Source organism: Caretta caretta, chromosome 3, assembly GCF_965140235.1.
Source record: "Caretta caretta isolate rCarCar2 chromosome 3, rCarCar1.hap1, whole genome shotgun sequence".
NCBI lineage: Eukaryota > Metazoa > Chordata > Testudines > Cheloniidae > Caretta > Caretta caretta.
In genome coordinates, this window is record NC_134208.1 from 70,132,531 (window position 1) to 70,153,824 (window position 21,294).

Sequence of the window (21,294 nt, forward strand, 5' to 3'; positions counted from 1 at the left end):
ATTCTGTACATACAGTTGGGACTGTGTTTTCCAAAATGCATTACTTTGCATTTTTCAACGCTAAGTTTCATCTGCCATTTTGTTGTCCGGTCACTCAGTTTTGTGAGATCCCTTTGTAACTCTTCACATTCTGCTTTGGACTTAACTATCTTGAGTAGTTTTGTATCATCTGCAAATTTGCCATCTCACTGTTTACCCCTTTTTTCCAGATCATTTATGAATATGTTGAACAGCACTGGTCCCAGTACAGATCCTTGGGGGACACCACTATTTACCTCTCTCCATTCTGAAAACTGACCATTTATTCCTATCCTTTATTTCCTGCCTTTTAACCAGTTACTGATCCAAGAGAGGACCTTCCCTCTTACTCCATGACTGCTTACTTTGCTTAAGAGCCTTAGGTGAGGGACCTTGCCAAAGGCTTTCTGAAAGTCCAAATACACTATATCAACTGGATCACCCTTGTCCACATGTTTGTTGAGCCCCTCAAAGAATTCTAATAGATTGGTGAGGCATGTTCCCTTTACAAAACCCATATTGACTCTTTTCCAACAAACTGTATTCATCTGTGTGTCTGATAATTCTATTCTTTAATATAGTTTCAACCAATTTGTGTGGTACTCAAGTTAGGCTTATCAGCCTAAAAAAATGGTGTCACATTAGCTATCCTCCAGCCACCTGGTACAGAAACTGATTTAAGAGATACATACCATAGTAGGACTAGTAATGGGCTTAATCCTCAGAAAGAGAAATTTAGGTTAGATATTAGGAAAAGCTTTCCACCTATAAGGGAAGTTAAGCTCTAGAATAGACTTCTAAGGGAGGTAATGGACTCCCCATCATTGGAGGTTTTTAAGAACAGGTTGGACAAACACATGTCAGAGCTGGTCTAGCCTCAGAGCAGGGGCTGGATTTGATGACATCCCTTCCAATTATAAATTTTATGGTTCTATTAATGTTTGTAATGGTGACAAGAGGATACATACTTTTCTCTTAAACAGTCAGTATCAGCCTTCCAGTAAAACAGATGGAAAAAAGCATTTGTGGCCTCAGCTACTAGGTGGATATTCTGAACCAGTCAATAACGGAACAGGATCCCAACGTTGCACATCAAAGTAACAAAACACATGGGCATTACCCTACAGATTACTTCCACTACTTCAGGATCACTTCTGCCACATCATCTTATTCAAGTCCTGATCTTAGCTAGACACTTGCAGTCAAGCTTCACTACCCACCAAGTATGACAGAGCTGAATGTCATCAGCATTCTGGTGCCACTGCAATCCAAACCATCTCATATGTCCCACAATTTGCCTTACATACACACTTATAAAGTACATTGTTGCCAGACACCAAAGTACAGCACAAACAAACATACTAATAGTACCTGTGTCTCCTCTGTCTAGTAACACCAGTGAGCCAGATGATCCTTCTAGCAAGCCACTCAGGCATTCTAAAGTCTCTGCTGAAGCCAAATTAATCTCATCCAGTAAAATCCACTCTCCTTTCTTCACCGCTTGTGCCAGAGTACCCTAAAAAGTGGGACCCATTCAATGTTAGCTATTTAACGTTGAGGATATATGAAACATCTGGTGAAGCTGTGAACACGAATTACACCCTATCTTGTAATCTGTGGATTGTCTAGATGAATGGAAAAATCAAATTCCACTTCAGTGAGAGCTGTACCTCCCTCTCTCTTGGCCAGCAGTTCGTATGCAAGCAGGAGGGAGGGGAGAGGGAGGGAAAAATCAGAGAACTGTTTTTTCACTCTCCAATATTAGAGATCATGTTATCCTCATGCTTTCAAAAAGTTCCCTCATTTGTTCTTGCACACTCATTTCTAGCAGAGTTAAATGTTCTGGTTTGTGCACCGGGATTAGTTATTTTTCAGTGTACTCATTACGGTGCTGTCTAAGCACCAGTGTCAGCACTACTATAGGAATAAACCAATTTGCCGTTTTTGTGATGCCAACCTTGTGAAAACTATGGTCATTTGTTTCTCAGCCAAAACTACGCACTGCTAATTGAAAACCTACTTAGACCAAGTGGTACGTTTTTCAGTAAGATTTTTTTTTTTTTTAATTAAATGACTTGTCAAGAATTTAGACAACTCAAATATACTTTGAATGTACACTATTAATCAAGTTAATAAAATTACAAGGAACAATAATTTACAACATCAACAAGAATTTGGGAAATGATAACAACTAAAAATCTAATGCAGTTCACTTGAACCATTTATAAAAGTCTTTGTAGATACTTGAAGCTAAAAATACAAAATTATGATTATCTAGATATTCTGTTGGAAAATTTAGTGCAGCCATTTATCCCGCTAAACCTGATTTTCAGCTCAAGTTTTCCCAAAGTTGCTTTTCTAACATGGTGTACCAGAATTGACGATATGAGCATTATTGATATTCTCGTGTCAAAGCAAGTATAGCTTTCATCAGACCATCAATATGTTGCTTTACAACCAAACAAACTCTTTCTAGCCATCCCAGCCTCAAGGAAAAATAGTGCATCCAAGTCCACACCACCACTGTTTGTAAAGTTTTTGCTTCATAAAAAGACTTGTCAGTACACCTAATTATCTTATAATATTGGTTAATTGTAACTGTAAATACTGCCCCCCACTTTCCTAGCCCAATGTCATATTGAAATATCTAAATACCTCTACAAATGCAAACACCAGAAAATTTTCTGTCATTTTCATCTGTTGATGGGCATGGTTAAGTCTAAGACCAAATGCTTCCCACTTTTCTTTCAGTGGTGAGCCTACAAGAAAAACAAATTTGATTTTTGTAACATCAGAATGATGGCATAAAACACATTGCTATAACACTGGATTTTGTGAAGCCACTGCAGCCATGGAATATAATGCAATAAGATGGAGCTTAGCTGAACTCATAAGGAGAAGAAAATACTCAAGTTTTGCAGTTTAGATCCCATGAATTAAAACAAGGAACTGTTATAGTTTTGTTCAAATGCATTTTTAAAATGTTCTAAGAGCTTAAAATTGTATTTCATGAGTATAATCAACCTGCTATTCATGCAAAAGTCTCCCAGCTTAGGAGCAGCCTCTTGCCAGTGATGAGCTGCCAGAAGCTCAAGAACCGGTTCCTTCACTCGCTTCGGGTCTTCAGCAGCACTTCGGCAGCACGTCCTTCAGTCCCTCCGGGTCTTCGGCGGCACTGAAGGACCCGCCGCCAAAATGCCGCCAAAGACCCGGAGCGAGTGAAGGACCCGCCGCTGAAGTGCCGCCGAAGACTCGGAGTGCCGTCGGGTCAGTAAAAATTCACATGGGAACCTCCCCAGCCGAGAGCTCAGGCGGGACAGACAGGACGGTCCCGCGGGCCACATCCTGTCCGTCCCGCCTGAGCTTCCCCACCCCTTAAACAACCGGTTCTAAACAGGCTTCAAAATTTAACAACCGGTTCATGTGAACCGGTGCAAACTGGCTCCAGCTCACCACTGCCTCTTGCTGACACATTCAATAGTATCAGAAATAATGTACTTTCCAATCCAGTGAGACAGTAAGTGGTGCTGCAGGAAATGATGTAATCTGCAAAACCTATTTGGGGAGGGAGGAAATTGAGAATAAACACTCTTGTAACTGAATGGGGTCCACAAACTAGGTTTCTTGATGATATTCTAATACTGTTACTCATCCGTCATAATGTCTGGTTTTTGATCAAGTCACTGCCTGAGGTAAGAGTGTTCATCACAATGTCAGACGTGGTTAGCTTTGTAAGTTTTATTTTCTATTGTGCATTACTTTTCATTTGCATTGGGACTTCAATCACGTTTTGTTTTTTTTTGTCTTTGAGGATTATTAACACTCCCCTGAAAGCCAATCAATTATTTAAACCTATATCAGAATCTAGTTAGTTTAATCTGTGCTCTGCTGAAGCAGGAAAGGTCTTTAACACTCCCCTGAAGAATGCTCACCCCCGTTTAGGCTAGTGCTTTCTTTAGTACCTGCATAGCTGAGGAGAACCAGCTAAAGGAAGGGCAAGAAAATGTACATAATTAATTCAGTTTGGCCCGCACCAAATGAAAGTTAAAATTATTATTATTAATTATATGTATTACTATAGTGTGCAGCAGCTCCAGTCATGAACCAGGACCCCATAGTGCTAGGCGCTGTTCAAAAATAGAACAAAAAATGGTCCACATCCCAGACAGCTTACAATTTAAGTGCAAGACAAAAGCCAATAGATGGACAGACAAACTAACAGACGGGGCAGAGCAAGAGAACTACAAGACATTTTTCAGCATGATAGGCAGTGGTCTCAGCACACCAGTGGCCTATCGGTTGTCAAGTTTTCTGTAGGCATGACAGCACAGGGAAGTTTTAAGGAAGGATCTGTTCGAGGACAATGAGGTAGCCTTGCAGATGTTTATGAGAAGCTCCTCCTAAGTATGAGGGCAGCATAGGAAGAAGCATGGAAGAGCTTGTTTGAAAATTGAACAAGTGGGTGATGGAGGCTGGCATCACGGCCTGATAAGTAGTGGATGTCTCGATTTCGATAGCTACTGAGAGATGATAGGTAAGGTGGTGAGAGGCTGTGACAGGCCTTGGAAGTGAAGACAAGCAGTTTATGTTTGATGCGCTAGAGAAGGGGAAGCCGGTGGAGGGATGCAAAGAGAGGAGTGACCTGATCAAAGCGACAGGCTTGGAAAATGATCACTACAGCAGCATTTTAAATAGATAAGAAGAGAGGGCCAAGATTGCATTTACAAGGCCAGAGAAGATGAAGTTGTGCAAATCAGCAGACAAGGAACTGACCACCACAACTTTTACCTTCTGCAACAGTTAACTGTTGATGATGAGTGCTTGCTTAGGTTGAATTCTTACCTGATGTGTTTTCTTTTGCTTCCTTATTAATAGCTGATTTGTGAACATGCTGCATTAATTTGAGTAGATCATGCCAACGTTTCTGTCTGTAACACGTCTGGATATGACCCAAGAAAGTTTGATTTTGCTTCCTGGAAAACGTCTGAGAGAAGAGTTCCTCAAAAGACTCTCGTAAGGGCAGCCAAATCAATTTGTTATCCACTGGCTTATAGCTGTGCAGGACCAAGAGAGAAATTAGTTACTTGTTTCATGGCCAAATGCCAGCTCCCCTCTGCTCCTGTGAAATTTGACAAAATTTGTGTCCCTGAACTGCAGATGTTATGAGGTCACATAGAAATTCAGAACAAACAATTATAAACTAAGGTTTATTAGATTTGAAATGGCAAATGCATACATGCTCCTTAGAAAGCGATTTTATACTAACCGTACGGCTCTAATAGGCAATCCACCCTCGCTACTATCAGCCAAAATACCTAGTAGATATTTCGATAACTATATATACTAGGCAACTTTGGCTTTTTATTTTAGCAGCTGTGGCTTGCACACTTGTCCACAGAACTAAATTAAGCCATTTAAGAGCACAAGCTCTTGAATGCGAGTGGTGATAGCAGGATTCCTGCTCACTGAAACACCTACTTGGTTACCCATTTTTATAAGTTACACTATAGTTCAGTTGTGTTTATAATCAAATATGCTTGAATGAAAGCTTGCTTTAATACATTTTCAGTCCATGCTATATCAACTAATTCAACGACTCACCCCCCAAGCAGATCTGCAGTGTCACTCTGTTGGTTCATATTGATAACCCTCAAATGGTGTCCTTGAAACAAAAGAAAAAGTCATCATTTGTGTATTTTCTATTGCCTCTGTACAAAGTGGAATATTTATACTTTATTATACCTGTAATATGAGCAAGGTATTGGACAGTCGAGGTTTTGCCAGTTCCTGTTTCACCCACCAATAGCACAGGCTCTCCTTTGTCAACACACATCGCAAGCTGTTCAATCAGTACCGAAGATGGGCGTGTGGCAGCAAAGTTTTGCTTCTCCCTGCCAAGCCAGAGAAAGCAGCTGTTAAGGACAAGGTACCTCAAGAAACTCTCACTTCAATTTTAATTTTTTTCCCCTTAGGGTTGCAACTAAAGTTTTGACTTTTAAATAAGAAAATATGTCTAACAAAAACAGTTCCAAGATGTGCGTTTAAATACCAGATTAGACACACCAGTGTTTGTTTTCTCTATTTACAACTCAGAAATCTAGACTTTTTCGTTAACAACTTTTTATTGATTATATTAAAGAAATTTGGGCTTCTCACAAGAATCCTTGGTTTTTACACTTCCCTCTTCCCTACCACCTGAGTTACTGCCACCAAAACAGCTTTCATTGCTACATCCTTCAAATGCTCCCTTCACCAAGTCAGATTTGCTGTTGTCACCACTCAACACCTTCCCAGACATTTCCAGCTCTAGCCTGATTTCAGGATATTTTAATTTAAAAGATACAGAGAATCTCCATCCTTCGTTTGTTAGAGATGCCATGCTGACATCTCAGTCCTGATATAAGATTCTGATATCAAAACAAACAGCCTTCTTCTTTTGCTTAAAATGATGTTGTCAGACTCCCTTAACATGCAACTTTTATACTTTAGCTTTCAATACGTTCGACTCCAACATAAAATGTATAGCTCCCAGGGAAAAAGGTACAGGAAGGGTGAACTACAGTCATCTTTACCTTTGTATAAGAAGTGCCTGAGTTTGCTTCCGCAAGAGCCGCACTCTTCCCACAGCGACTTCATGTTCCCTTATTAGAATTTCTGGTTTATGAAGCTGACAATAGAACTCTGCCTAAATAGAAAGCACCATTATTTCCACGGTATATCATAATTCTGCCTGGTACTTTATGCAAAGAACACAGCCTGTACATTTTCTGTTCATCTAGTATCATTGTGTAACAAGCTCATTTGCTCATGAACACATTTTGAATCCTCATCACTTAGAAGACTTAAGAATCTTCCAAGTTCCACTCCTTCCTCCCATTGGACAAGTATTGATTTCTCTCTGTACTTCTTATGGAACCTATGTCATTATGGGTCTATTTTGTCAATCTCTTTGCTAATCAATTACTTAAACCTGTATCAGAATCTAATTAGTTTAACGTGTGCTCTGCTGAAGCAGGAAAGCAAACAGCTTTTTGGGTGAGGCATAATATTATTTGTGTATAGAGGCACTGAGTGGGATGTCTGTCTCAATAGGATATTCATGGCAGTTACAGATTCTTCTGTTCCTATACTTAAACAATGGGGAATGAGGGAAGTGAACAGAAAAATCTGTATATATATATTTGACATTTTGAATTCTTCTCAAAGATCTTCTAAAGTTTTCATTCACTAAAGAAGGCTGCAAAGGAGGGATACTGTCAACTTTGGGGTAAAGGATGGAGATAGGAAGAGAGGAAGATCACACTTTTATCTGAAAATGTTGTAAGTTATCCAAGTAAATCATCAGTGAAAGACTAGAGGAAACACACTTTCTGTTTGCTTTGTGCATCTGACAGTGCTAATCAACTTCACTGTTTTATAGATTGTCAGTTGGCCTTTGTTTCTCATTCATTAGCATGATGAGAACACCTGCACACTGATCTGGAGGGAGTTCACATTTATACTCTTCCCCAGGCACAGGCATGGGAAGTAGAGGCGCGGGGGTGCTGCAGTACCCCCAGGTTTTATGCAGGGTCCCAGCTGCGCACGCGGGGTCCCAGCTGCCAGCCCCACTCCTGGCCATGCATGCGGGGTCCCGCATCATGGCTGCTGGCCCCATGCCCAGGGGTCCCAGCTGCCGGCCCCCCTCCCAGCCGTGCATGTGGGGTCCCAGCTGCCAGTGCCACACACGGGACTCTGCTACTGGCCCTGCACCTGCCCCCAGCCATGGACCCAGCCTCGGCCCCCTCATCCATGTCCTTGTCCCCTACTCCTGGAGACACAACCCTGCTCCCAGCCTCAGCCTGGGGGAGGCGGGGAGGGAGGGGGGTGTCGGCACGAGGTAAAAAGTTTGGGGATAGTTCTGCTGGCTTTCAACCCCCCCCATAAAAAGCATTTAAGCGCCACTGTCCCCAGGCCCTTTAAAAGAGGCTTTAGTGGCAAGGCTGAAACTATAACTGGAGAGTCAAAAAGCAGTCATGAGCACAGACAGGAAGGGGAAGAGGGAGCCCAAGTATGTGCTGCTGCTCTTGGGCCCTGTTCAAAGACGATTCTAAACATCAGCTGAACAGCAGGGAAAAAAAGAATTTTTAAAAATTTAGTCTAAGAAGTGTAAAGCCTGGATATTCTTAAATTAGTCATTTCCAAAAAATTCAAATACACTATCTGTCCTTTTAAGGAGGGTCTCTAAGACTAATATTACTTTAATACCTAGACTGAGAAGCATTCTTATACATACATTTTTTCAAACTGTATCTATCCTAAAAAGCTAAAACAGCATCAGCGTCAGCATTTTGTTGCACATGAATAACCAGTTTTACTTATGCCTGTAACTATGAAATTAAATAGTTTCATCCAGGCAAAAAGTCATCTTTTACCATTCATTTATTGAACAATTTAGAATATTTTAAATAAAGGCCACGCTAACCATTTCTCAATATACCTTTTTCTTGGAAATGTTTAGTTTGCTTCCAATAATTTCTGCCATTTTCTGCCTGCTCCCTTGCTTGGACAGCATAGCTGTGAAACAGTCTAATGCCTGTCAAAGGAAAAAAACACCACCACATTTTCAATTAATATGTTGTAACTTGACAGTAATCACTACACTTCACGTACCCTGGGCCTTATCAAGAGCTCACTGAAGTCAGTAGGATTCTTTTTATTGATTTTAGTGGACTTTGGATCTGACCCCATGAGTCCAACTACACAAAGTTCAGAAAGAACCCTAAAAACCCTGTAATTACTTAAAATAACATTTCTATACCTGGGAGTGTCACACCTTTAGAATCTTCTTGGGTGATAAGCATCTCCTCATGGGTCACAAGATACCACACCTTAAAGCTACCCCGAGGCATGACTGGACAATACCAGTTCTACATAACAAGCCAGGTTAATACATAGGGAAAATTCCACATTTGGAGAAAGGAAACCATTTTTAATCACTTGCCAAAAAGAACAAATGACATTTGAAATGGCTGAGGAATTTGAAATGTTAGAGTAAGTCTTGTAATGGAAAAGCACAGGTGAGGTTCAAAGGTGTGTTACACATGGCATCACCTCCACATACCTGCTTCTATGGATACACACAGAAGCATGTGATAAATTTAATATTTAAATTTAAATTTAAAATTTAATAGACCTGTGAAATAAAGTTACAACAGGCTACCACTGTATCACTTGCCCACAAATTCATCTCCCAAGGACTTATTCTAACATTGCAAATCTCTTGGCAACTTCAAAGAGCAACCAATCTTTACTTTTTTAAATGAGCCAGGAAATGCATCTTTACTATACCAAAACATGTAACCCATCACCACCCCAGGCCAAGGGTAAAAAACCTGTCCTGAGCTGCCCAGTAAGCAATTCTAAATATAAGCATCACAGCCTTAAAGTCTCAGCAATGCCAAAAACAGAATCTTGTCATCATGGGAGAGGGAAGGTCTGCCTCTTCCTGATGAGCTCAGTGTTTGCATATAGCCCTGGAGGTGCCCCAGGCTATCAGACTTTAAAACAACATTTTTTTGTTTAAAAAACAGGCTGCTTTGAGAGGTGTTTTACATGTATTCGTTTTAATTTCTCCCTTCCTTTGAGTCCTGCATAAGTTGGATTTAGAGTAGCTAAAGGCCTCTGGGTCATAGGTGGGGGATATAGAAACTTATATTTTTTTAAAGAAAAGACATTAAAATATTCCTAAAGTTGTGTTTTTGTAGCACATAGGATGCACTACTGGCACGCATTTGAGATGATATGCATAACACATAACTTTGCCACTCACCAGCAATGTGCCATCCCAAACTCACACCACTAAAACTTACGTCACACCACACCATCATATATTTTATATTCCAGTAAGTTGATCAGAGAGAAATTCAGTACGTTACTACACAAAGACCTTTTCCAGGTCCAAGATGTCTAAGACCATAGAGTTGCCTATGGGCTCTGTTACTGCATCCATCACTCCAACTAGAATCTGTTCAAGGCAGCACTATTTTTTTAAAATGAGTCTTGCTTTATGCCTTAAGGGCCAACACCAACATCCTTAGTGAACAACTGTAAAATGGATTGAGTCTTACTGTACCTCCTGAAAAATATTCACTGCAGTAGTTGAGGAAGAGCTGTCAAAGTTGTAGGCAATCCTGCCGCACCAATTCAATAAATCTCTAAGACAAGAGAGAGAGGAAGCCATATGTTGGATACAGCTGAACAGTAATACACAGCTCTTCTTTCCTCAATTCAGTCCAATTACTCTCCCTGCTGGTAACTAGATTTTATTTTCATTCAGATTTCATTTTACTTTTTAAATGTACACATGAAGGTATCACAGAAGTGGGATGTGTACTCCAAAGTGCAAATGACTACAGTAGAACCTCAGAGTTACGAACACCTCGGGAATGGAGATTGTTCATAACTCTGGCCATGTCTACATCAACGCTGCTGTGATCAATGCAGTGGGGGTTGATTTAGTGCAGTGGTGGGCAACCTGTGGCCCATGGGCCACAGGCGGCCCACCACTGATTTACCGGGTCTAGTGAAGACCCGCTAAATCAACTGCAGAGAGCTCTCTGGTCAACTCCGGTACTCCACTGGAATGAGAGGAGTAAGTTAAATTGACGGGAGAGCATCTCCCATTGATGCAGTGTGGTGTACACACCACAGTAAATCGACCTAATCTACGTAGCTGGAGTAGCATAATTTAGGTCGATTTATCCCCGTAGTGTAGACAAGGCCTCTGAAATGTTCGTAACTCTGAACAAAATGTTATGGTTGTTCTTTCAGAAGTTTACTACTGAACATTGACTTAATACAGCTTTGAAACTTTACTATGCAGAAGAAAAACGATGCTTTCCCTTTTTTTAGCAGTTTACCTTTAACACAGTACTGTACTGTATTTGTCTTTTTTTTTTTCCTTTCTTTGTTTTGGTCTCTGCTGCTGCCTGATTCCGTACTGTCAGTTCCAAATGAGGCCTGTGGTTTACTGGTCAGTTCATAACTTCGGTTTTTGTAGCTGTGCGGTTCTACTGTACTTAAAGAGCCACAATGTCTATTTTGGCAAAGTACTAGCAAACTATCAGAAACAGCCAGACATACATACCACATTAACAATTCTAGATAAACAAAGTTATTACAAAAAGCTTGATTTTGCAATTGAGTAATTTATAAGAAAAATCTTTTCAAAGCTCAAGTTGCTTGCCAAAACCTCATTCCTTCTGAACTTCAGAATAAAGCAAACATGTTTCTGATGACAATGTTCATGACTAATATTAAGCGCGCAAATGGCTATGTTTTTAATAAAGGCCATTTCTATCACACTCCAAGGCTACTCTGCACTACCATATATCTAGTATTTGCATATTTTTTCATGAAATAATACTGATTATATAACTCAGTACAACTATTTTGGGTGCTTGATGTGAGAAGAAAGAGGAAAATCCAACAATCATTAGACAGGCCAAAAAAGAATTTGAAGCGCAACTAGCCAAAGACTCAAATACTAACAGAAAAAAAAAGTGTACATCAGAAGCAGAAAGCCTTCTAAACAATCAGTGGGGCCACTGGATGATTGAGTGCTAAAGGAGTGCTCCAGGAAGATAAGGCCATTGGAGAAAAACTGAATTAATTCTTTGCATCAGTCTTCACTACAGAGGATGTGAGGGAGATTCCCAAACCTGAGCCATTCTTTTTAAGATGACAAATCTGATGAACTGTCCCAGATTGAGGTGTCATTAGAGGAGGTTTTGGAGCAAATTGATAAACAGTAATAAGTCACCAGGACCAGATGGTATTCACAAAAGAGTTCTGAAGGAACCCATATATGAAACTGCAGAACTACTAACTGTGGTATGTAATCTATCATTTAAATCAGCTTCTGTAGCAGATGACTGGAGGACAGCTAATGTGACGCCAATTTTTTGAGGCGATTCTGGCTATTAAAGGCCAGTAAGCCTAACTCAGTAAGAGGCAAATTAGTTGAAACTATATTAAAGAACAGAATTATCAGAAACACAGATGAATACAATTTGTTGGGGAAGAGTCAACATGGCTTTTGTAAATGGAAATTATGCCTCAACAATCTATCAGAATTCTTCAAGGGAGTCACACAAACATGCGGACAAAGAGGGTTGTGTGGATTTAATGTATTTAAAACTTTCAGAAAGCCTTTGACAAGGTCCCTCACCAAAGGCTCTTAAGTAAACTAAGCAGTCATGGAATAAGAGGGAAGGCTCGCTCATGGATCAGTAACCATTTAAAAGAAAAGAAACAAAGGGTAGAAATAAATGGTTAGTTTTTGCAATGGAGAGAGGTAAATAGTGGTGTCCCCAGGGGTCTGTACTAGAACCAGTGCTGTTCAACATATTTATAAATGATCTGGAAAAGGGGGTAAACAGTGAGGTGGCAAAATTTGAAGATGATACAAAATTACTCAAGATAGTTAAGTCCAAAGCAGACTGCAAAGATCTCACAAAGGGATCTCACAAAACTGGGTGACTGAACAATAAAATGGCAGATAAAATTCAATGTTGATATAAGCAAAGTAACGCATTTTGGAAATTTCAACTATGCATACAAAATCATGGGGTCTAAATTAGCTGTTACCACCCAAGAAAGAGATCTTGGAGTCATTTTGGATAGTTCTCCAAAAACATTTGCTCAACGCACAGTGGCAGTCAAAAAAGTGACCAGAATGTTAGGAACCATTAGGAAAGGGATAGATAATAAGAAAGAAAATATCATAATGTCTCTATATAAATCCATGGTAGGCCACACCTTAAATACTGTGTGCAGATGTGGTTCCTCCATCTTAAAAAAAGGATATATCAGAAATGGAAAAGGCATAGAAAAGGGCAAAAAAAATGATTAGGAGTATGGAACAGCTTCCATGTCAGGAGAGATTAAAAAGACTGGAATTTTCAAATTTGGAAAAGAGACAACTAAGAGGGGATATGATAGTGGTCTATAAAATCATGACTGGTGTGGAGAAAGTGAATAAGGAAGTGTTATTTACCCCTTCACATAACAGAAGAACCAGGGGGTCACCAAATGAAAATAGGCAGCAGGTTTAAAACAAACAAAGGGAAGTACTTCTTCACACAACGCACAGTCAACTCATTGCCAGGGGATGCTGTGAAGGCTAAAACTATAACAGGGTTCAAAAAAGAACTAGATAAGTTCATGGATAGGTCCATCAATGGCTATTAGCCAGGATGGTCAGGGATGCAACCCTATGCTCTGAGTGTTCCTACCCTCTGTTTGCCAGAGCTGGAAGTGGACAACAGGGGAGGGATTACTTGATGACTGCCTGTTCTATTCATTCCCTCTGAAGCACCTGGCATTGGCCACTGTCAGAAGACAGGATACTGAGCTAGATGAACCATTGGTCTGACTCACTAAGGCTGTTCTTATGTCACAAAAAGCCATAAAATAATTGTATGCTACAGGATTGGCTTCTTTGAGCAAACTATAGATTAGAATGCCATAAACAATTGCTTAACACCAAGATGCACTAATCTCATGTGCAAATAAAGAATACAGCTGAAAAAATATTCATTAGTTACCCCTTAATCTCATTTGTGTCCCTTTTCAACAAGAAATTTTAGTAGTAATTAGCAAATCTTACCTACTAGACCAGAGGTGGGCAACAACGGCCCGCAGGCCACATCCGGCCCATGGGCCCATCCTGCCCGGTCCTTGAGCTCCCCGCCGGGCAGGCTGTTCCCCGTCCCCCACAGCTACAGCGCCACGCGGGCAGCACTCTGGGCGGTGGGGCTGCATGCTCTTGCAGGGCAGTGCAGCAGCATGTCTGGCTCCGGCTGGGCGGCACGGCTGCCAGATATAATGCTCTGAGCGCCATGGTAAGGGGACCGGAGCTGCCAGGGGGCAGTCAAGGGACAGGGTGCAGTTGGATAGGTGTGGGAGTCCCGGGGAGCCTGTCAGCTGATGGTTGGATGGGGCAGAGGTTCTGGGGCAGGCTGGAAAGGCGTGGAAGTCCCAGGGGGCCTGTCAGAGAGCAGGGGTGTGGATAGGGGTCGGGGCAGTCAGGGGACAGGGAGCAGGGGGGGTTGAATAGGGGGTAGGGTCCCAGGGGGGCGGTTAGGAGCGGGGGGTCCCAGGAGGTGGCAGTCAGGGGACAAGAAGCAGGGGGGGGGGCGGTTAGGAGCGGGGGGTCCCAGGAGGTGGCAGTCAGGGGACAAGAAGCAGGGGGGTTGAATGGGTCAGTGGTTCCTCGGGGAGCAGTCAGGGGATGGGAAGTGGGAGACGGTGGATAGGGGGCGGGGCCAGGCTGTTTGGAGAGGCACAGCCTTCTCTACCCAGCCCTCCATAGAGTTTTGCAACCCCAATGTGGTCCTCGAGTCAAAAAGTTTGCCCACCCCTGTACTAGACCGTATACATTTTGCTAAAAAAGGCATTGAGAAATATCCCTGTGGCTTTATATTAAATTCTTATTTCTGACCCCTTGATCCCAAGATGTTCAAATCATTCAGGACATTTTACATTTAATCAAAATTATGCAGTCAGTCTTGCATAGTAGTTATATTCCACACTACACAAGAAAGTGAAGTTCTACATCCTTTGGATTCAGAGTTCCAGAGGGCTACGAAGCATTAAAAATGACTTTAAAACAAACAAAAGAATGACAGAATTTTCCAAGACTATTAATTTTTTAACTTATGTTTCATAATGTTAATTGTTTTTCCCCAAGGAAAAAACCACAAACCAAGCCAAGGTTTACTGTAAACTTTCACTCGCTGGCTAAATATTCTCTGAATAAATGTGTAAGGGACAAACCTACCTCAGAGAGAGTTCTCTTCCCTCCAGATTTGGCCTTTTGTTTTCTTTTCTCATTTCTGATGTATCTTCCACTCCCTGCTCACAGGCAGGAAAACTGATTTCTGTTGTCTGATGCTTGTCTCCAGTCAGCTGAATATAAATGTCTAGTAGACGATCAGTCACAGCAGCAAGGTTGGGGTATCTGCCCTGAAGAATCTGAGAAACAGAAATTGCAATCTGTATAAACTCAAAAGCCAACTAGTGGTCATGCAAGTTTTATTAGGATATACTCAGATAATCACTCCCCAAGAGGCCAAGTTACAAAGACTAGCAAGGGGGGATCCAGTCTTAAAAAGAAGCTAAGTACTTTTGTAGCCTATAAAAATGATGAAGCAAGAGGAAGACCAAGGACAGAGTAGGCCTGTTATTCAACGAGGGGGGAAAGTGAACAACAGAACATGTGGAAATGGCAGAGGTGCTTAATGACTCCTTTGTTTCGGTTTTCACCAAGGTTGGTGGCGATTGGACGTCTAATATAGTGAATGCCAGTGAAAATGAGGTAGGATCAGAGTCTAAAATAGGGAAAGACCAAGTCAAAAATTACTTAGACAAGTTAGAGGTCTTCAAATCACATGGGCCTGATGAAATGCATCCTAGAATACTCAAGGAGCTGACTGAGGAGATATCTGAGCCAATAGCAATTATCTTTGAAAAGTCATGGAAGACAGGAGACATTCCGAAGACTGGAAAAGGGCAAATATAGTGCCCATCTATAAAATGGGAAATAAGGACAACCTGGGGAATTACAGACCAGTCAGCTTAACTTCTGTAACGGAAAGATAATGGAGCAAATAATTAAGCAACCAATTTGCAAACACCTAGAAGATAATAAGGTAATAAATAACATTCAGCATGGATTTGTCAAGAACACATTGTGTCAAACCAACCTGATAGCTTTCTTAGACAGGGTAACAAGCCTTGTGGATTGGGGGGGAAGGGGTAGATGTGGTATATCTTGACTTTAGTAAGGCTTTCGATGCTGTCTCGAATGACCTTCTCATAAACAAACTAGGGAAATACAACCTAGATGGAGCTACTATAAGATGGGTGCATAACTGGTTGGAAAATTGTTCCCAGAGAATAATCATCAGTGGTTCACGGTCATGCTGGAAGGGCATAACGAGTGGGATCCCGCAGGGATCTGTTCTGGGTCCGGTTCTATTCAGTATCTTCATCAGTGATTTAGATAATGGCATAGAGAGTACACTTATAAAATCTGCAGGTGATACCAAGCTGGGAGGGGTTGCAACTGCTTTGGAGGATAGAATTAAAACTCAAAATGATCTGGAAAAACTGGAGAAATGATCTTAAGTAAATAGGATGAAATTCAATAAGGACAAATGCAAAGTACTTCACTTAGGAAGGAACAATCAGTTGCACACATACAAAATGGGAAATGACTACCTAGGAAGGAGTACTGCGGAAAGGGATCTGGGGCTCATAGTGGATCACAAGCTAAATATGAGTCAACAGTGTAACGCTGTTGCAAAAAAAAAAAAAAAAAGCAAACATACTTCTGGGATGTATTAGCAGGAATATGGTAAACAAGACACGAGAAATAATTCTTCCGCTCTACTCCATGGTGATTAGGCCTCAACTGGAGCATTGTGTCCAGTTCTGGGCACCACATTTCAGGAAAGATGTAGACAAATTGGAGAAAGTCCAGAGAAAAGCAACAAAAATTATTAAAAGGTCTAGAAAATATGACCTATGAGGGAAGATTGAAAAAATTGGATTTGTTTAGTCTGGAGAAGAGAAGATTGAGAGGGGACGTAACAGTTTTCAAGTGCATAAAAGATTGTTACAAGGAGGAGGGAGAAAAATTGTTCTTCTTAACCTCTGAGGATAGGACAAGAAGCAATGGGCTAAAATTGCAGCAAGGGAGGTTAAGGTTGGACATTAGGAAAAACTTCCGAACTGTCTAAGTGGTTAAGCACTGGAATAAATTGCCTAAGGAGGCTGTGGAATCTCCATCATTGGGGATTTTTAAGAGCAGGTTGGACAAACATCTGTCGGGGTGGTCTAGATAATACTTAGTCCTGCCTTGAGTGCAGGGGATGACCTCTCGAGGTCCCTTTCAGTTCTATGATTCTATGGTGCTTGCTTATGTTATACAGAACTGTGTTGAAATGTAAGTACAGTAGATTCTGCTTAATAGAAACTTGGATATTAACAACTTCCAGTTAATAACAATGTTTTGCCAGGAACCAATCCCGTCCAATTGATTTTAATGTAAATGGGGTTTGGATATTGGCAACAGCATGCTGCTTATTAGCCGTATTTTTGAGAAAAAAGGATCCACCTTCAGGCAAGTTTGTAGGGATGCAGCCCCACAAGGAAGCACTGGGATGGGCCGAGCACACTCTGCATGCAGGTTTGCAGAGCTGCAGATAGGGAATCAAGTACTGAGACCTGCCTTCCCTGGCTGCAGCGGTGCAAATGAGCCTGTGGCTGGTGCTCAGCTGGTCCCAGAGCTTCCTTCTGGGATGGCAGCTTGCAAACCTGCACACAGGGACCACACAGGAGATAACAGGCTGTGGGCTGGGAGAGGAGGCTGTAGGCAGAGTGGGAGGAAGCTGCTGCAGCCCAGATGCCAGAGCTGCATGGTATCTCTCCCGGTACCTGCACTCTCCCGACTGCACCCTGTCAGGGCACTCCATATAGGGAAGAAAGTGCTGGGACATGCTGAGCCAAAGGATGCAGAGAGAGGTACCGTGCAGCTCCATGAGCCCCCAGTACACCTATTCCCTGGAAAACCCTGGTATTCGGGCTGCTGCCCCCCTCCTTGTTGCTGTCTGCCCACAAGCAGGTTTGTGGGCTGCACCCAGGGAAGGCACATCCCAGCATTTCCTTCTCTGGCTGCTGCCTCAGAAAGCTACTTTCTGCTTATTAGCAATTGTTGGACAATAGCAACTTTTTGCTGGCAACCAAGAGGTTGCTAACAAACGGAATCTACTCTAGGCCCAAAAATCGGTTTCCTAAAACCAGGCTTGACAACAGTCAAGCAAGGCCTGGTAGAAGATGGGTCAAGTGAAGTGAGACAATTCAGAGGCAAGTTAGAGATAAATTAGGGCATAACCCCAGGTCATGTTGTGAAACGCGATGGGGAGGGTCCCAGAACCTGGGCTCCAGCCCAAACCCAAATGCCTGCACCACAATTTTACAGCCCTGCAAGCATGAATCAGCTGACACGGGCCAGTCATGGATGTTTAACTGTAGCGTAAATGTACCCTAAGAGGCTTGTGGATCCCTTCTACACCTCCATGAGAATTAGAAGGGTTAAAATTCCCCTCAAGTCTTTTGATTGGGGGCCGGGGAGGAGGGGCAGGGGCACAAAAAGAACCAAAAAAGTCTTCCTCCCATTGACAAGCCTTCTTCACACTCAGATTGCACTTTGAGGTCTATATCTGCAAAGAAAAGGGCTAGAGAATTACTTTTTAAATGGAAGCTTTCTTCTCCAGCAGTCATTTGATGTACTATACTAAGCTCAACCAAAGTAGACATTCCCTAGAGATGTTAAGAATTGTGCTGAACAGTTCTATTTTGAGGTTGCCCAAAATCTCTCTCTGATTCACTTCCAAGCTTTGTAGAATAAGTATTCCTTTGCCCCAGATGTAACCTATCCATTTTGAAGCCAATATGACTATTTTGTGGATTTTGAACAACAAAAACAAGAATCAGGCTTATTATGGAATCTCTGTTGTAAACCTTAACTCTGGAACAACGTCTGGTGCTCTATAACAACATTACTCCACCTACCTCTTTGAGTTCTGCTTTATTCATGTTATCCATCCGAATTTTGGTCCAATGCTTGTCCAGAAGAGTAGCATGACTGTTTTGTTGTCGGTACCAACCACCACCACAGCTGAAGACTCTAAATTAAACAAACACACCCAATGGAGTCATATAGCTTATTACATATAGTTTAACTGAAGAATTTAAAATTCCATATTCTACCATAGGACTATTCCAATGCCTCAAAGAACTAGTAAGTTTAGCACATTTGTCTTGGTCTAATCTGAATGCACAGGGCTTCTAGGGTCCATAGCAGAAGCTGCATGTCATCCTGTCTCTTTTCCATATTACCCACCCCTTACTGGTGTATATTTCTCCTTTTGGCCCAAACTGCCTATTCCCACAGAGAAACATGCAGAAGGGAGAGAGCCAGAGCAGCAGCAAACTACCCTGGAGATTTCCCTTACCAAGTTTGCTGCCCTATCTAGGGGAGGGGCTTGGAATGAGGAGGGGAGTTATATCTCCTCACTTCCCAGATCCTCTCCAGTTCTCAACTCCACACACATAGCTGCTGCATCTGTCCTAACTCCGAGTTCTGTGCTGACTCCCATTGCTCCTGCAGGATCCGTGCTTTCACTGTCTAGGCTCAAAGCAGCTGCAGAGGTGGACTAGGGGAAATTATAACTGTGAACTGCAAAGTCTGTCAGGTCTGGACAAGACAGTGCCTGGGAGGACATTGCTCTTCCCCATGGCTCCAGACCTCAATATCCATAGATATCCAATATCCATAAGAGCTCCTTCAGACATAGCATCAGTGAGAATTTCCTGTTGCAGAGATCACATTTCACACATACAAGAAAGGGCACTGCCCTTGTCCTCCGATCCCTGCTTGTTTGCCACTGTATTACTGTCACCAGTTGTTTCTCGCCCCGTCTTGGTCTCACTTTTCTCGTCACTCTCTCCGCCCTTGTTACTCCAGTTTTCACTGCTCCCCATCTTTACCGCCTCCTGTTTTGCTCCTTCTTCCTTGCCAGACACCGCTCATTTTTGCCCTGTTTTTCCACTTTCCTTTGCAGCAGTGTAAGAATGAACAAGGAGCTGCCCATGGATCTTCTCACCTGACTCAATTCCCTGACAGAGTTTTCTCTGAACTCACCATCTACTGGCTTCCCATAGCAGCAGGAAGTCGCACCAGCAAAACCTACTGCTGCACATTAAGACACCTCCCACACCTTCAAAGCCCATGCCATGCCCGCCATGGCAGCAGTCCTGTGCATGCAACTGATTATCAGCCTTTTACTTACACATCTTGAAATTCTATCCTTGTTTTTTTAAATTCACTCCTTCAATTTAAAGAAAACGAAACCCACTCATGACTATTTAGAGACTGTCCCAATAATACTTTGACACAGCTCCGCCAAAGAGGTGTGAAGCACCAGAGTAACATCAACAGAGCTTACAATTCTACTATATCAAGACATATGCACATTGGGTTAAGCTCCCAAATAAAAAACAATAATTAAGGCTCCGTGACTTCTGCAGAGGCCAGTGTGGCTGACCTCAGGGCCACCCAAGCAGCTGGCTCAGAGGCCAGCTGCTCTGGTGGCCCCAGGGCCAGCCACATCAGCTGCTGCTGGGGCGGCCCCAGGGACCGCCCGAACAACAGCCAGTGTGACTGGCCCTGGGGACTGCCCCAGCAGCAGTCACAGAGCGGCCAGAGCCCCCAGGATTTAGTCAGGGGTATTTTTAGTAAAAGTCATGGACAGGTCAGGGATCATGAATTTTTCTTTATTGCTTGTGACCTATGACTTTTACTAAAAATACCCGTGAGTAAATCGTAGCCTGAACAATGATCAACAGGAGGAAAATGTTTTCTCGAAGGAAAACATAAGCAGTAGGAAAAAGTTGTTTAAGTTTTAAAAAGTATAGCAAAAATATTGCTCAACAATATTCTTTTAAATGGTGCACTATATATACTTCGGTATTCTTCCAACTTTCATAAGCACTACAAAAATGTGAGAATCAAATATTTTACATATTAGTTTTAACAACATGAAAATCAGAACATATCATTCTGAGCCAAAAACTCTCCATAAAGGAAAATGAAGGACCATCCAATCTGAATATTTGTTGACTTTCTTACTTTTAACCTACAAAGCCTTCAATCTTGCTGAAGTAATGATTGCATAAGATGCTACAGTATAGATCCAGTCCTACTGCAAGGCTGTTCGATATTTAATGCATTTCTTTTACATGTTTTATGACTAATAAAGTCTGTGTATCGCATTCTAGCCCTCTGAACTTTATGTTGGTCTGAATTCCTTACTCTTGCTGCCTTCAGCTTAAAAGCAGCCAATTAACGCTCATGTTTATTTTACCTTACATGCCTACCTTCTGGTTGCAAAGAACTGGAATCCAGGAGACACTTTTAAACAGTCTCCACGACCAGGAATCAGTAATTCTTCATTTTCCAGAAGAGGAATCAGCACTGAGATCTGAAAAAAGAGAAAGAACTCCTACCTTGGAAACAAAAAGCAATACTCCTACTTCTTTTGGGAGAAGCTCAACCACCCAGACTGCATTTCTTTCATGAGTCACCAGCCCACTTATACTGAGCTACCTTAATATGCCAGTCAGCCAGAAACAGCAGTTCCTCTCATAGGTACGTGTTTCTAAGTG

At 42.0% G+C, this 21,294-nt stretch overlaps 1 protein-coding gene across 4 annotated transcripts in view; it reads right to left on the reverse strand.

Moving 5' to 3' along the window:
• MDN1 (midasin AAA ATPase 1) overlaps positions 1–21,294 on the reverse strand; it is a 164,194-nt gene that overhangs the window by 117,801 nt on the left and 25,099 nt on the right. For all 4 annotated transcript variants that reach the window (XM_075126578.1, XM_075126580.1, XM_075126579.1 and 1 more), the window contains exons 8-18: positions 21,007–21,110; positions 18,640–18,754; positions 14,843–15,036; positions 10,133–10,214; positions 8,498–8,593; positions 6,591–6,703; positions 5,761–5,909; positions 5,620–5,680; positions 4,861–5,072; positions 2,674–2,777; positions 1,390–1,534 (exon numbers count right to left, since the gene is read on the reverse strand). In XM_075126578.1, coding sequence (XP_074982679.1) covers positions 1,390–1,534; positions 2,674–2,777; positions 4,861–5,072; positions 5,620–5,680; positions 5,761–5,909; positions 6,591–6,703; positions 8,498–8,593; positions 10,133–10,214; positions 14,843–15,036; positions 18,640–18,754; positions 21,007–21,110 — 1,375 coding nt within the window. The remainder of the gene's footprint in view (positions 1–1,389; positions 1,535–2,673; positions 2,778–4,860; positions 5,073–5,619; positions 5,681–5,760; positions 5,910–6,590; positions 6,704–8,497; positions 8,594–10,132; positions 10,215–14,842; positions 15,037–18,639; positions 18,755–21,006; positions 21,111–21,294) is intronic.